The following is a 17,604-nucleotide window of genomic DNA, read 5'->3' on the forward strand; positions in this document are numbered from 1 at the left end:
CAGTTGATGCCTCCACACCCAGTTGATGCCTTCACACCCAGTTGATGCCTCCACACCCAGCCGCGGCCTCTACACCCAGTTGATGCCTCCACACCCAGCCGCGGCCTCTACACCCAGTTTATGCCTCCACACCCAGTTGATGCCTCCACACCCAGTTAATGCCTCCACACCCAGTTGATGCCTCCACACCCAGTTGATGCCTCCACACCCAGTTGATGCCTCCACACCCGGCCACGGCCTGCACACACAGTTGATGCCTCCACACCCAGTTGATGCCTCCACACCCGGCCGCGGCCTGCACACCCAGTTGATGCCTCCACACCCGGCCGCGGCCTGCACACCCATTTGATGCATCCACACCCAGTTGATGCCTCCACACCCAGTTGATGCCTCCACACCCAGTTGATGCCTCCACACCCAGCCGCGGCCTGCACACCCAGTTGATGCCTCCACACCCAGTTGATGCCTCCACACCCAGTTGATGCCTCCACACCCAGCCGCGGCCTCCACACCCAGTTGATGCCTCCACACCCAGCCGCGGCCTGCACACCCAGTTGATACCTCCACACCCAGCCGCGGCCTCCACACCCAGCTGATGCCTCCACACCCAGTTGATGCCTCCACACCCAGTTGATGCCTCTACACCCAGTTGCTGGCTCCACACCCAGTTGATGCCTCCACACCCAGTTGTTGGCTCCACACCCAGTTGATGCCTCCACACACAGTTGCTGGCTCCACACCCAGTTGCTGGCTCCACACCCAGTTGCTGGCTCCACACCCAGTTGCTGGCTCCACACCCAGTTGCTGGCTCCACACCCAGTTGCTGGCTCCACACCCAGTTGATGCCTCCACACCCAGTTGCTGGCTCCACACCCAGTTGCTGACTCCACACCCAGTTGATGCCTCTACACCCAGTTGCTGCCTCCACACCCAGTTGATGCCTCCACACCCAGGTGCTTTTTCCACACCCAGTTGATGCCTCCACACCCAGTTGTTGGCAGTTGCTTGGCCATGACCCAGTGTGTTTGCCCCCCTCTATAGAACAATGCACAGTTTAACTCTCCCAACCAAGTTGAAATGGAAGGGGTCCCAGCGGTCGGGCAGGACTCCACAAGCCTTGAGGTGCCAACAATTACTCCTAAAAGAGGTTTTTGCCGAGTATGCAACAAAAACACCGCCATAAACTCCAACGGTGGTGTCATCCGCTTTCACACCGTTAACGAGGTGAGATGCAGTGGTTCTCAACAGCTTCCAAAGGGAAAGAATGGCCAGCTGCCATTGATAGTTAGGGAAGAGACTCCCATTAACTTAATCTCATCTGAAAACCTCACCCAAGCGATCATAGCGACGTCTGCTAGAACATCACCACACATCCCAGAAGCAGCCCGCCCAAATGCAGCAGCCAAACTTTGTAATCTTCTGAAAAGGGTCAATAATGCCCCGGAAAACATTCAAACGTGGCATAATGTCCTTCTGTTTGGCAATGTATGCCTCACCGTCCCTCCAAGAAGGGACAAATCACTTGCTTCCTCGGTACTGAGGGTGATAAATGAATAGCCAAGGGGGGACAACCTAGTTCGCCTGCCTCTCCGAGCAAAACACATCCACCGCAGAAATGGTAACAACAACATACCGGAAACGTACAAACTCAGAGCACAAATCACCAAGAAAATTGAAGAGGGAAATACCGCAAGTGCTATTAGAGTCCTCACCAGTGACGAGAAAATTGCTCCTCGAAACTCAGCCACAGCACGGGCCCTGCAAAGCAAGCACCCACCCAGAGCCCCTTAAGGCGACAACATCGTTCCGCCATCAGCCGACACCATTTCAGACCCATTAACCGTTGGTGAATCTGAGGTCTACAAAGCAGCCCTTTCTTTTCCACCTGGGTCAGCAGGCGGCTTTACAGGGTTAAAACCTCAACACATCAAGCAAATGATAAATCCTGCAGTTGGTGATGCTGCACAAGATCTTTTTATGGAACTCACAAGGTTCGTCAACATGTGTCTGGCTGGTGATATACCTGAGGTCATCAGGCCTCTCTGTTTTGGTGCCTCCCTCTGTGCTCTCAAAAAGAAGGACTAAGGAATCAGGCCAATCGCTGTTGGCAACACTCTCCGACGCCTGATTGCCAAGGCTGCTACGAGAGTTGTCAGCCAGCAAGCGGCTGAATTGCTGAAACCAATCCAGCTAGGATTTGGAATCCCCCAAGGCTGTGAAATCGTCAAGAGGGCAACACTCCCCCTCCTGTCAATATCAGCTGGGCGGCCCCTCTCACTGTGAGAATGCTTCTGTACTTGATTCCTGGCGCAAAGCGCGTGTTTCTTTAAATTCACAAAAATCAGTATATTTGCAATCAACACAATATTTGCTATAATGACAATAGAACGCAATGAGTCACTTCACTGGTTTCAAGCTCAATAAATCGTTTCTATAGCAAATAACACAATGATCACTGTAAAGACATTATGCACGGCACATTATAATAATGATAATGAATGCAATTAACCACAGTCTTGACCTTAGACTCAGTAATTTCTTTCGAAGGCGATAACACAGAAAATCACTGTACACATGAAAATGTTACCCAACACTCCAGCACATATATATATAGATCAATTCATTATTATCAATAATAATAAGATAATACTGGGCACACAGCCTAACACCAATAACTGGTACACTTATATAATATATTCTCTGGCATAAGTTATAATATTAATGTCACATGAAAGAAATCATCCATGACACAGCAAATTCTTCAATAATTCCAGGTGCCTACACACACCATATATATAAATATCGTGAGAGCTCTGTACAGCCTCACTCTTCACCACTGTGACATAGACATCGATGAGCCTTGCTCACGACATATAAGATACTCTGGCTAAATATAACTGACAATAGGGGAATTGGGAGGAAAACTAGAATCACCTACTTCCACCTCACTGATGTGGACTCGCCCTTCGGTGAGAGTTGAATTGCAGCTCCTGGTCCCGGCTGTCGACTCGTTGTAGGGAACGCCCCCACACACACTGTGATGCTCTCTCCAGGAACCCAAACAACATCCCAAAATAAATGCGTCGTCTCCGTGCTCTGTCCTCTGCAGGTCCGTGCTCCTCCACAACGTCTTGCAGGGTTGGAGTCGGTCTCCTGGCCGTCGACTTCTCCTCGCAACTACGTCTGCAGTCCTACTTCTTGGCTGCAGTCGTCCTGATTCCCAATTAGTTCTATTCTTTCACTGCTTCCCTGTGGATTGGCCCAGCCGCTACGTTGTCACTAGATGGGTGAACTGCCTCAGACGTCACATACGTCACTACTCAGACTCCACTTCTTCTTGCAAAGCACCTGTCCCTGGAGCACTTGTTTCTCAATATTCCGTCGATTCCCTCTTCGGTCCAACACATGGAATGAAGGAAGACCTTACAGTGTACTTGCAGACTACGGGTGACACGTAAAATCCACAGGAGCGGGGTACAACTGTCAAACTGACAGGACCAATTTTCGCATGTCCGACCTTGTCAAGGTGTCGTGTCAAACTGATGGCGCCACAGAGGCGCGATCTCCGGACCCCCTTGCTCTCGTGACGTCATACTTGCCAGGGGCGGTTTTCATTGGCTTCCAGTGCCACGTCACTGTTCGTGACCAATCTAGTGCCACTGACGTCATACAGTTTTTGCGGGAGAACGGAGGGATCGGCGCCATATTGGCGTCCTAAAGGGCCTAAACCACATGCCAAAATACTCTTCTTTTACGAATTTCTCGCTAACGCGAGAACAGTACGCTCCCACATATGTCAAATTATTGCCCGCAACGTAGAGAACGCTCGGGTAAAGTGGATATGACTCTTACAGCTGGCGTGGGAGAAATATAACGGGGGAACCCTGTCACATACCCCCTCCCCTTAAAATAAGAGTCATATCTGATTAGTGTATATGGGACAGGGCATCCGCTACTACGTTGTCCTTCCCTCTGATGTGCTTGATGTCCAGCCAGTACTCCTGCAGCAGTAATGCCTACCTCGTCGGCCGTTGGTTGGAGTTCCTCATCTTGTACAAAAAGGTCAGAGGGTTGTGATCTGTAAACACAAGAACAGGTCTCGCCCCTCCTCCCACATACACGTCGAAGTGCTTCAGGGCCATTACTAAAGGGTGAACTCTTTTCTTCCCACTCAGTACGGGTTCATCCCGCACCCTCTCGGCCATCTGGTCCTCTACCCACACGAAAGCAACGTTCCCCCGCTGCTTAGGGCGTCTGCATTCCCGCGAGAAGTGTCCGAGTCCCCCACAGCTGTCGCAACGGGACTTCCTTGGCGGTGACCTTCCACCACTGCTCACCCTGGCAACGTCTCCAGAGGCCGTCGCTCCGTGGGTCTTCCTCGCGCCTTCCGTCGTCTCATTCGTCGCAGCAACAGCTCCTGAACTCTCAGCTAGGGACTTCTTTATCGGCTCCACAGCACTCTTTGATCCTCTACCGTCTCTACTCGAGAGGTGGGACTTGGGAGAACTCGCTCCTGTCCTCCATCCGTCCGTACTTCTATAACTTCTACCATATCCGGAGTATACTGGCGGTCGGTGCTGTCCCTCTCGACGTGGTCTTAAGGCTTCTTCCATCATGTCAGCTCTGTCGGCAGCGGCTCTCAGGTCCTTTATGTCCAGCTCTTTTACTCTAACCCTGATCTCAGGAGAGAGCACGGACATAAACTTCTCCATGACTATTAGCCTCTTGACATCTTCAGCCGACTTCGCTCCTTCGGATTCCAGCCACTTCAGGAACTTTCTCTCCATGTCCCTCGCCGTCTCTGCATAAGATTTTCCTGGCGAACGGGTATATCCCTAAACCTTTTCCTGTAACATTCCGGCATTAGCTTGAAAGAGTGGAGCACAGCTCTCTTCACAGCATCGTAGTTGGTACACTCCCTGAGGTCGAGCATGTTGTAGGCTTCGCGAGCTTCACCGGTGAGCCTACTCTGAACCAGCTCCGCCCACTCCGCTCTCGGCCACTTCTTCAAGGTAGCGACCCTCTCGAAGTGGTCAAAGAAACCTTCAGCTTCGTTTGGTACAAAGACCGGCAAATCTCGCTCTCTCACTCGGCGGTCTTCCTGCTGTGGCGGTGGTGGCTAGCCCTAGCTCAGCTCGCTTCAGCTCAACCTCTTTGCTAGCTTCAACCTCTTGCTGTTTCAGCTTAGCTTCTAGCTCGCGCTCCTCTCGGCTTAGTTGTGCCTCATGCTCACGCTCTTCCTTGCGCAGCTGTGTCTCTCGCTCTTCTCGTTTCAGCTGTGCTTCTGCTTCTCGCTCTTCTCTGCGCAGCTGTGCCTCTCACTCTTCTCGTTTCAGCTGTGTTTCCTGCTCACGCTCTTCCTTGCGCAGCTGTGCCTCTGCTTCTCGCTCTTCCCTGTGCAGCTGCGCCTCCAGCTGCAGCTTCAATATCTCCAGCTTGACGCTGCGCCTGCTGCCACTGGATCCCCTACTGCTTCCACCAATGCTCAAATGTTCTCCCACACTGGCAGGTGTCTGTGGCCGTTCCACAGACCGGTCCCTCCAGGCCGTTTCACTATATAAGCAATCAACACAATATTTGCTATAATGACAATAGAACGCAGTGAGTCACTTCACTGGTCTCAAGCTCAATAAATCGTTTCTATAGCAGTTAACACAATGATCACTGTAAAGACGTTATGCACGGCACATTATAAAACTGATAATGAATGCAATTAACCACAGTCCTGACCTTAGACTCAGTGATTTCTTTTGAAGGCGATAACACAGAAAATCACTATACACATGAAAATGTTATCCAACACTCCAGCACATATATATATAGATCAATTCATTAATATCAATAATAATAAGATAATACTGGGCACACAGCCTAACACCAATAACTGGTACACTTATATAATATATTCTCTGACATAAGTTATAATATTAATGTCACATGAAAGAAATCATCCATGGCACAGTAAATTCTTCAATAATTCCAGGTGCCTACACACACCACATATATAAATATCGTGAGAGCTCTGTACAGCCTCACTCTTCACCACTGTGCCTTACTGTGACATAGACATCGGTGAGACTTGCTCACGACATATAAGATACTCTGGCTAAATATAACTGACTAAAGGGGAATTGAGAGGGAAACTAGAATCACCTACTTCCACCTCACCTATGTGGACTCGCCTTCCGGTGAGAGCTGAATTGCAGCTCCTGGTCCCGGCTGTCGACTCATTTTAGGGAACGCCCCCACACACACTGTGATGCTCTCTCCAGGAACCCAATCAACATCCCAAAATAAATGTGTCGTCTCCGTGCTCTGTCCTCTGCAGGTCCGTGCTCCTCCACAACGTCTTGCAGGGTTGGAGTCGGTCTCCTGGCCGTCGACTTCTCCTCGCAACTACGTCTGCAGTCCTACTTCTCGGCTGCAGTCGTCCTGATTCCCAATTAGTTCTATTCTTTCACTGCTTCCCTGTGGATTGGCCCAGCCGCTATGTCGTCACTAGATGGGTGAACTGCCTCAGACGTCACATACGTCACTACACAGACTCCACTTCTTCTTGCAAAGCACCTGTCCCTGGAGCACTTGTTGCTCAATATTCCGTCGATTCCCTCTTCGGTCCAACACATGGAATGAAGGAAGACCTTACAGTGTACTTGCAGACTACGGGTGACGCGTAAAATCCACAGGAGCCGGGTACAACTGTCAAACTGACAGGACCAATTTTCGCATGTCCGACCTTGTCAACGTGTCGTGTCAAACTGATGGCGCCACAGAGGGTCGATCTCCGGACCCCCTTGCTCTCGTGACGTCATACTTGCCTGGGGATGTTTTCATTGGCTCCCTGTGTCACGTCACTGTTCGCGACCAATCTGGTGCCACTGAAGTCATACATATATATATATATATATATATATATATATATATATATATATATATATATATATATATATATATATATATATATATATATATATATATATATATATGTATATATATATATATATATATATATATATATATATATATATATATATATATATATATATATATATATATATATATATATATATATATATATATATATATATATACACCCTCTTCACCACACCACCTCCCTCGTGGGCTCAGTGAATGAAAGTGAATAATTTCTGTCTGTTTAGTGTATACTTTGCGGCCCCGACATACAAAGTGAATATCATGTATATATTGTGCCATTGTGAAATATACTTCTCAAAGTGCCAACTCCAATACTCAGTGCCATACACACCACAAAGTGTCAACCCCAGTTTATAGTGTCATACATATAACAAAATGCCAACCCCATATTCTCAGTGTCATACATACCCTGGTGTACATATATATGAATGTATTGTGTGTCATGTGTATTTCCCACTCGATACCACGCCTCCCCCCCCAAACCAACCCCACCCCCTCCCCCCGCATCTCACTACCTGAGCTGACCCTCGCCCCACCGGCCTCCACACCCAGCTGATGTATCCACACCCAGTTGATGCCTCCACACCCAGTTGATGCCTCCACACCCAGTTGATGCCTCCACACCCAGTTGATGCCTCCACACCCAGTTGATGCCTCCACACCCAGCCGCGGCCTCTACACCCAGTTGATGCCTTCACACCCAGTTGATGCCTCCACACCCAGTTGATGCCTCCACACCCAGTTGATGCCTCCACACCCAGCCGCGGCCTCCACACCCAGTTGATGCCTCCACACCCAGTTGATGCCTTCACACCCAGTTGATGCCTCCACACCCAGCCGCGGCCTCTACACCCAGTTGATGCCTTTACACCCAGCCGCGGCCTCTACACCCAGTTTATGCCTCCACACCCAGTTGATGCCTCCACACCCAGTTGCTGACTCCACACCCAGTTGATGCCTCCACACCCAGTTGCTGGCTCCACACCCAGTTGATGCCTCCACACCCAGTTGATGCCTCCACACCCAGGTGCTTTTTCCACACCCAGTTGATGCCTCCACACCCAGTTGTTGGCAGTTGCTTGGCCATGACCCAGTGTGTTTGCCCCCCTCTATAGAACAATGCACAGTTTAACTCTCCCAACCAAGTTGAAATGGAAGGGGTCCCAGCGGTCGGGCAGGACTCCACAAGCCTTGAGGTGCCAACAATTACTCCTAAAAGAGGTTTTTGCCGAGTATGCAACAAAAACACCGCCATAAACTCCAACGGTGGTGTCATCCGCTTTCACACCGTTAACGAGGTGAGATGCAGTGGTTCTCAACAGCTTTCAAAGGGAAAGAATGGCCAGCTGCCATTGATAGTTAGGGAAGAGACTCCCATTAACTTAATCTCATCTGAAAACCTCACCCAAGCGATCATAGCGACGTCTGCTAGAACATCACCACACATCCCAGAAGCAGCCCGCCCAAATGCAGCAGCCAAACTTTGTAATCTTCTGAAAAGGGTCAATAATGCCCCGGAAAACATTCAAACGTGGCATAATGTCCTTCTGTTTGGCAATGTATGCCTCACCGTCCCTCCAAGAAGGGACAAATCACTTGCTTCCTCGGTACTGAGGGTGATAAATGAATAGCCAAGGGGGGACAACCTAGTTCGCCTGCCTCTCCGAGCAAAACACATCCACCGCAGAAATGGTAACAACAACATACCGGAAACGTACAAACTCAGAGCACAAATCACCAAGAAAATTGAAGAGGGAAATACCGCAAGTGCTATTAGAGTCCTCACCAGTGACGAGAAAATTGCTCCTCGAAACTCAGCCACAGCACGGGCCCTGCAAAGCAAGCACCCACCCAGAGCCCCTTAAGGCGACAACATCGTTCCGCCATCAGCCGACACCATTTCAGACCCATTAACCGTTGGTGAATCTGAGGTCTACAAAGCAGCCCTTTCTTTTCCACCTGGGTCAGCAGGCGGCTTTACAGGGTTAAAACCTCAACACATCAAGCAAATGATAAATCCTGCAGTTGGTGATGCTGCACAAGATCTTTTTATGGAACTCACAAGGTTCGTCAACATGTGTCTGGCTGGTGATATACCTGAGGTCATCAGGCCTCTCTGTTTTGGTGCCTCCCTCTGTGCTCTCAAAAAGAAGGACTAAGGAATCAGGCCAATCGCTGTTGGCAACACTCTCCGACGCCTGATTGCCAAGGCTGCTACGAGAGTTGTCAGCCAGCAAGCGGCTGAATTGCTGAAACCAATCCAGCTAGGATTTGGAATCCCCCAAGGCTGTGAAGCGGCTGCCCATGCAGCACGAGTATACATCACCAACATTTCTGATGAAAAGGCCCTGCTCAAACTGGGCTTTAAGAATGCCTTCAACATGGTCAGAAGAGATGCAATACTTGGTGCCGTACATCGCCATTTCCGGCCCCTCTACCCGTTCATACTATCGTGCTACAGTGGTGAGTCAAAATTGCTCTTTGGTGAACATGAAATCAGATCATGTGAAGGTGTTCAGCAAGGTGATCCTCTTGCTCCCCTTCTTTTCTGCTTAGTCTTAAAAGAAATCACCGAAAGCTTGTACAGCGAGTTCAACATCTGGTTTTTGGATGATGGCACTATAGCTGGCACCGTAGACCATCTCTTGGCAGATGTCAGGAAAATAAGGGAGCAAGAAGTAAGCCTGGGTCTCGTCTTGAACCCTTCCAAGTGTGATGTAGTCTCTTCCAACCCAGACATCGTAGCTAGAATAAGGTCTGCCTTGCCTGGAGCCCATGTCATTAGGGCCGAGAACAGCACACTCCTTGGAGCCCCCCTCGGGTCTAACGCCATTGAGGAGATCCTTGACAAGAAAATCGCAGACCTTAGGAGGATGGAAGACAGAATAGGTGACATCGATGCCCACGATGCTTTTTATCTCCTCACCAAATGCCTATCCCTTCCGAGGCTAACCTAATTTCTGAGGTGCGCCCCATCTTACGACAGCCGAAAGCTTGAAGAGTATGACCTCTTACTGAAGACCATGCTGGAAAAAGTTGTTAACCTCTCCCTCAACGAATGCCAGTGGAAACAAGCCACTTTTCCTGTTAGGCTCGGTGGCTTGGGTGTCTGCACCGCCCCCCAAATTGCTGTCCCAGCCTTCCTGTCTTCCTCCTCAGCATCAGATGACTTGGTTAAGGAAATTCTGCCTGACACCCTGAGTGATGTAGCGGGGAAACAAGACCCCCACTACACAGAATGCGACACGAAATGGGGTGCCATGGCAGACCCAGCACTCAGATCCAGCCATGCCGAAAGCCAAGAAATAATCCAGCTGGGACAGCCCCATTGTAAACAAAGAAGCCACAGCTTTGCTGGAGGCAGCAACAACCCCCAGTGATCGTGCACGCCTCACAGCTGTGCAGGCTCCCCATGCAGGGGACTTTCTTTTGGCAGTCCCTATGTCTGCGACAGGCACACGTCTTGATCCGCAGGAGCTCCATATTGCAGTCGCTCTCCGTCTTGCTGCCCCTATCCACACTGTTCATAGGTGTATTTGTGGCGAGGCAGATGCTGACGAATATGGATTGCATGGCCTGCACTGTGGAAAATCTGGTGGTTGGCACACTAGACACGACAAAGTCAATGACATCATTAAAAGAAGCCTTGCCTCTGCTCAGTGTCCAGCGGAGAGAGAGCCCCGCAACCTACTGAACCGTGACTCTGTTAGCTTTGCCGGCCGACCAGACGGAATCACACTGCGTCTGTGGAAGGGTGGCAGACAGTTGGCATGGGACTGTACTTGTGTATCCACCCTGGCAACCACATACATCAACCTCTCTGCCGGCACAGCAGGAGCCGCGGCGACACGCAAAGAAAGAGACAAGTCAGCCAAGTACAGGCAATTAGATCATCGGTACAACTTCGTTCCAATAGGGTCTGAGACCCTAGGCCTATGTGGAGAGAGTGCAAGAAGGTTTCTTAGGAATCTTGGTTCCAAGCTCATTGACACCACAAGAGACCCTAGAGCGGCAAATTTTCTCTTTCAGCGCCTCAGTGTCGCGATACAGAGAGGGAATGCTCGCTGCATCCTCGGTTGTTGCCCGGCGTCGGAGGAGTTCGAGGAAATCTACAGCCTCTAGGAAGCAAACTTTTTTTTTGTGTCCTCGTAATGTTAATTATTTGAATAAAATCAGATATGTAACTGTATAACCTTGCATAATAAAGTGTACACCATAAAAAAAGGAGGGTGGTAGGAGAAGCGAACACTCTTACATATTCAGAGTTATATGGCAAGTTTTTCCCTGATTGCTCTGTGTTCCCTTCTCTGAGGCTGTGGGTCCCTATAATTGCACCAGAGGTGGTACCCCCCTAAATATATATATATATATATATATATATATATATATATATATATATATATATATATATATATATATATATATATATATATATATATATATATATATTGTATATATATGAGACAATGTCAGACCACGGAGGAAAATGAAACAGGAATTTCCTTAAGTACTTTCGTATATTAAATACATCTTCAGAAGGAATGATTTGGTAATCTTGGTAATCTTGGGCATAGCATTTTATCAAGCCGCCTCATTCTTTGGGGCACACGTGAGGAACACAAATGCGAACAAGCCTGAATAGTCCCCAGGACTATATGCGACTGAAAACTCACACCCCAGAAGTGACTCGAACCCATACAGCCAGGAGCAATGCAACTGGTATCTACAGGACGCCTTAATCCGCTTGACCATCACGACTGGACATAAAGAAGTGATAACCGAAGCTATTTGAACCACTTCCCCGCCGGCACTCGGATGGTAATCTTGGGCATAGCATTTTATCAAATCACCTCATTCTTTGGGGCACACGTGAGGAACACAAATGCGAACAAGCCTGAATAGTCCCCAGGACTATATGCGACTGAAAAGGCGTCCTGTAGATACCAATTGCGTTGCTCCTGGCTGTATGGGTTCGAGTCACTTCTGGGGTGTGAGTTTTCAGTCGCATATAGTCCTGGGGACTATTCAGGCTTGTTCGCATTTGTGTTCCTCACGTGTGCCCCAAAGAATGAGGCGATTTGATAAAATGCTAAAATATATATATATGTATATATATGAAAGGGGGGTACTACTTCTCATGCAATTGCAGGGACCCACAGAGTCAAAAGAGGGTATAAAGAGCATTCAGAAAAAAACTTGACATATAACTCTGAATACGTATGAGTGTTCACGTCTCCTACCACTCCCTTTTTCATATTGTACACTTTATTTCACAAGGTTATTCAGTTATATATCTGATTGTTTACAAAAATAGAACATTAACAGTAAAGACGGGGAAGTTTTTAGAGCCTGTAGATTTCTTTGAACTCCCTTGACGCCGGGCAGGAACCGTTGACGCAGCGGGCATTTCCTCTCTGGATAGCTATGCTGAAGCGCTTTAAGAGAAAACTTGCTGTACAAGGATCATTGGTAGTGTCAATGAGCCTGGAACCAAGATCCTAAAGAAACCTTTTTGTACTCTCTTCCCACGGACCTAGGGTCTCAGATTCCATTGGAAAGAAGTTGTACAGATGATCTACTTTCCTGTACTTGGTTGACTTGTCTCTTTCTCTGTGTGTTGTTGCAGCTCCTGGTTGGCCGACAGAGGTAAGTGTATGTGGTTGCCAGGGTGGATACGCAAGTATATTTTCACGCCTACTGTCTGCCACCCTTCCAAGGACACAGTGTGATTCCATCCAGTCGGCCGGTAAAGATAGCAGAGTTACTGTTCAACAGATTGCAGGGCTCTCTCGCTTTGCTGGAAACTGGGCAAAGGCAAGGCTCTTTTTAAGGATGTAATTGACTTTGTCATGTGCCGCCAGATATTCCACAGCGCAGACCATGCAGTACATATTCGTCGGCTTTTGCCTCACGGCAAATACACCTATGAACAGTGTGGATAGGGGCAGCAAGGCAGAGAGCGACTGCAATACGGAGCTGCTGTGGATCAGGACGTACATACATAATTTTTTGTAAATATGGCAAGTAATAATCTTCTTTACTTACCTGCGCCGTTTTGCTGAATGTTCCAACTTCCAGACGCAGGTCCCGCCCCTGCCTCGGTGGTAGCGTGGACCGTGACGTCATACGAGTCACAGGCAGGTATGTCACTGAACGTAGCAGTATAGACACTTCCAGTCACATTTTCCTTGCTCTTAAAATGATCATTTTCAATGTTGATCACATATTGTAAGATCACTCCATTTGCCTCCTCAGGCGGTGACCAGGAGACGTACAGGGAGCGTTCATACGACGTGACGTTCGTGATCTTTGGAGCTCCAGGTACTGGTGAGGGAATATACACATGAAATTTAGTCATTTTTCATCATTACCATTACAAGCGTGGGGCCGATAATATCCCTCAGCAAACATTAAAATTTAGTATATACCTTCAAGTCATATATGCACGTTCTTTGTCCATTGTTGTCCTAAATGATGCCATTTATTGTGCTCTGCTGAGTACTGTAATACAAAAATTAAGGCATGCAGATCCCCAGCCACTATGCTGAAATATTTAGGACGCAGATGGTGAAGAATTATATTTTAGTAAGTAGCCATTTCTAAGTCTTATGTAACACTTGTTAAGCCTCGTGTAACCCTTGGTAAGTCTCGTGTAACACTTGTTAAGCCTCGTGTAACCCTTGGTAAGTCTCGTGTTACGGCAGCTCAAAATGCAATCATACACACAGAATCAAAAGCTGCACTTCAAATACTAGGACAAAAACAGTGGAAAGATAATGTGGAAATAATTACCACCATTTTGTATCTTGGAGCAGTCGCTAAAGGCAAAGGACTCAACATAACTTTAAACTGGATACCATCCCATATTGGAATCCCATTAAATGAAAAAGCTGATGAAATTGCTAAATTGGCAACTCGTCATCCAGTGATACATAAAACAATTCAACCAGCCTAGAGAACATAAAAAACATCATCACCAAAAAACTCTCACATCTCAACAAAGCCTACCTGCACCAGAGAATAGCTGAAGGATCGCCATCTGCAACATGGTATCTTCAGGCAACCAAATTAGAAAGGTTAAATATCCCAAAAGGAATCCACAGGGAAATAGAAGTTAGGTTATATAGACTACGTCTAGGTTACAGATGCAACTGGGAGATTGGTGAACCCCGACAGAGTGCATCTTCTGCCAAACTGTCACAGAAAAGCCATTACTTCACTATCTTCTGGAATGTGAAGCAACCAATAACCTTAGAAGAGCTTTAAGAGTTCCTGAATCATGCAGTGGCCACCCTGAAGCCATCAACACAGCCACTCTCCTGGTCAACAAAGGTGTCCAGCAGCTGGACACCCTCATAAAGACTGTCAAGCAGTATCTTCCCCCGCGATAACAACTTGATGGTTAAATGCAAACTCAGAATACTGAGAAAAAAAAAATTGTACCACTTACGGGCTATTCATGCCCGTGATACCTCTTGGGAGGCTTAATCTTCATCAATCAATCATCAATCGACAAGAAGGATGATGGGAGACATCTCCCGTCACGCAGGGTGCAGTCGCACCTCCACAGATCTCCAGTATTATCTATTGATACTGGTGATGGCTCAAAAGGGCCACCACTTACGGGCTATTCATGCCCGTGCCACCTTTTGGGTGGCTTAATCTTCATCAATCAATCAATCAAGAAGGATATTGATGGACAGCAAAGAGACACGTGAGCCTTAAAGAACCATGGGCCATACCTTGACCTTGAGGTTACCTTGAGGTGCTTCCAGGGCTTAGCGTCCCCGCGGCCCGGTCGTCGACCAGGCCTCCTGGTTGCTGGACTGATCAACCAGGCTGTTGGACGCGGCTGCTCGCAGCCTGACGTATGAGTCACAGCCTGGTTGATCAGGTATCCTTTGGAGGTGCTTATCCAGTTTTCTCTTGAACACTGTGAGGGGATTGCCAGTTATGCCCCTTATGTGTAGCGGAAGCGTGTTGAACAGTCTCGGGCCTCTGATGTTGATAGTTCTCTCTCAGAGTACCTGTTGCACCTCCGCTTTTCAACGGGGGTATTCTGCACATCCTGCCATGTCTTCTGGTCTCATGTGATATTATTTATGTGTGCAGGTTTGGGACCAGCCCCTCTAATATTTTCCACGTGTAAATTATTATGTATCTCTCCCGCCTGCGCTCAAGGGAGTACAGATTTAGGCTCTTTAGACGGTCCCAATAGTTTAGGTGTTTTACTGAGTGGATTCTAGCAGTAAAGGATCTCTGCACACTTTCCAGGTCAGCAATTTCTCCAGCTTTGAAAGGTGCTGTCATTGTGCAGCAGTACTCCACTCTAGAGAACACAAGCGTTTTGAAAAGTGTCATCATCGGTATAGCATCTCTAGTGTGAAAAGTTCTTGTTATCCAACCTGTCATTTTTCTTGCAGTTGTGACGGCTACTTTATTGTGTTCTTTAAAGGTAAGGTCTTCCGACATGAGTACACCCAGATCCTTTACATTACCTTTTCGTTTTATGTTACGATTTGCATAGTTTTGTATGTGTTTTCCGTTTTTACATTTTCATTTTTTCCATAGCGCATGAGCTGGAACTTATCTTCGTTAAACACCATATTATTTTCTGTAGCCCATAGAAAGACCTGATCTACATCTGACTGGAGGTTTGCCGTGTCCTCTATGTTGCCTACTCTCATGAAGATCCTAGTGTCATCTGCAAAGGATGATACAGTGCTATAGGTTGTGTTCTTGTCTATGTCCGATATGAGGATGAGAAATAGTACTGGAGCAAGCACAGTACCCTGGGGGACTGAGCTCTTCACGGTTGATGGGCTGGATTTTATTTGGTTGACTATTACACATTGGGTTCTGTTGGTCAGGAAATTGTAGATCCATCTGCCTATTTTTCCGGTAATTCATTTTGAACGCATTTTATGTGCAATAACGCCATGGTCACATTTATCAAAAGCTTTTGCGAAATCTGTGTAAATTACATCAGCGTTTTGTTTGTCTTCCATAGCATCTAATGCCATATCATAGTGGTCCAGCAACTGCGACAGGCAAGAGCGCCCTGTTCTGAAACCATGTTGTCTGGGGTTATTGAGATGCTGTGATTCCATGTATTTTGTGATCTTACTTCCTAGCACTCTCTCAATTTTTTTTATAATGTGCGATGTTAGTGCTATCGGTCTGTAATTTTTTGCCTCTGCCTTATTTCCTCCTTTATGAAGTGGTACTATCTCTGCTGTTTTTAGTATATCAGGAATAACGCCAGTATCTAGGCTTTGTCTACACACAATGTGGAGGGCCTGCGATAGTGGTTTTTTACAGTTCTTGATGAATATGGAGTTCCAAGAATCCGGGCCTGGTGCAGAGTGCGTAGGCATACTGTTTATGGCTTCTTCAAAATCCAGAGGGGATAGGGTGACGTCTGATATATGATTTGATGTTGGTATCATATCCATGAAAAATTCATTTGGGTTATCAATCTTTAGTGCGTTTAATGGCTCACTTAAAACAGAGTCGTACTGCTTCCTCAGTAGCCATAACTATCACATCACCAGGAATGTGACCCACATCACCAGGGATGTGACCCACACCACCAGGGATGTGACCCACATCACTAAGGATGTGTTGACCTCTTGTCCATAGATGAAGATATTCAGCTTTGTTCTGATACCCTACAAGCACAACAACAACAATAATAACTAACAATATAAAGGTAACTCACTGTCCTGAAGCGTCACATTCCAGCAAGATGTGGAAGGGCCATAACCTGCGTCAGTGGCGGCTGCCACACTGACCGTCACTTTTGTGTAGGGTCTGAGGTTTCTTAGTGTGTAGTGGTCTCCTGGGACTCGGACGGCACCTGAGGTGTCCTCCTCGTCATCCCAGAGGACATGTGACCTCCAACTAATGTTGTGGTTGGTAAGTGGACACTGAAAGGGTGGATCACTCCAGTAGGCAGTTAACGAGGTGGTATCAATGTGGTCAAACCAACAGCTCGGTGGTGCCGGTGGTACTGCGGGAAAATAGTGAGGGTCAGCCCGGCTGCCAACCATCATTCCAATAGTTATGGTATATTTTGTGTATTGAAGCTTGGAAGCCGAGATTTAATTTCTTATTGGAAACGGAAGGCTTATTCTCTGTTTGGTAGCAGGTCAACCAACCCGTCCACAGACCAAGTCCATTCCATCTAGCGGTCGACCCCAAAGACGCATTCATTAATTTTAACATGTAGTATTGCTGTTCATTCAAAATAGGAATTTTCTCATATATAAATTAATGTTGTTATATAATAGTATATTGTGCATATTTAGCTTTGGTTAGGTTAGGTGTTTAGGTTCAGTTGGCGATTATTTGTATTTGTAGTACGTGGATGAAGAATTTCTAGCGTTAGGGAGCCGGTCGGCCGAGCGGACAGGACGCTGGACTTGTGATCCTGTGGTCCTGGGTTCGATCCCAGGCGCCGGCGAGAAACAATGGGCAAAAGTTTCTTTCACTATATGCCCCTGTTACCTAGCAGTAAAATAGGTACCTGGGTGTTAGCTGTCACGGGCTGCTTCCTGGGGGTGGAGGCCTGGTCGAAGACCGGGGCCGCGGGGACACTAAAGCCCCGAAATCATCTCAAGATAACCTCAAGATAGATATATAATTGTGATTCGAACAAAAGTAGTC

General features: G+C 47.5%; 1 protein-coding gene across 3 annotated transcripts in view; it reads right to left on the minus strand.

Annotated features, from left to right (window-relative positions):
• LOC123762149 (phosphatidylinositol phosphatase PTPRQ) overlaps positions 1-17,604 on the minus strand; it is a 190,335-nt gene that overhangs the window by 111,266 nt on the left and 61,465 nt on the right. For all 3 annotated transcript variants that reach the window (XM_045748528.2, XM_045748527.2, XM_045748525.2), the window contains 2 exons: positions 16,658-16,948; positions 12,982-13,260 (listed from right to left, as the gene is read on the minus strand). In XM_045748528.2, coding sequence (XP_045604484.1) covers positions 12,982-13,260; positions 16,658-16,948 — 570 coding nt within the window. The remainder of the gene's footprint in view (positions 1-12,981; positions 13,261-16,657; positions 16,949-17,604) is intronic.

This window comes from Procambarus clarkii, chromosome 34 (genome assembly GCF_040958095.1).
Source record: "Procambarus clarkii isolate CNS0578487 chromosome 34, FALCON_Pclarkii_2.0, whole genome shotgun sequence".
Taxonomy (NCBI): Eukaryota; Metazoa; Arthropoda; class Malacostraca; order Decapoda; family Cambaridae; genus Procambarus; species Procambarus clarkii.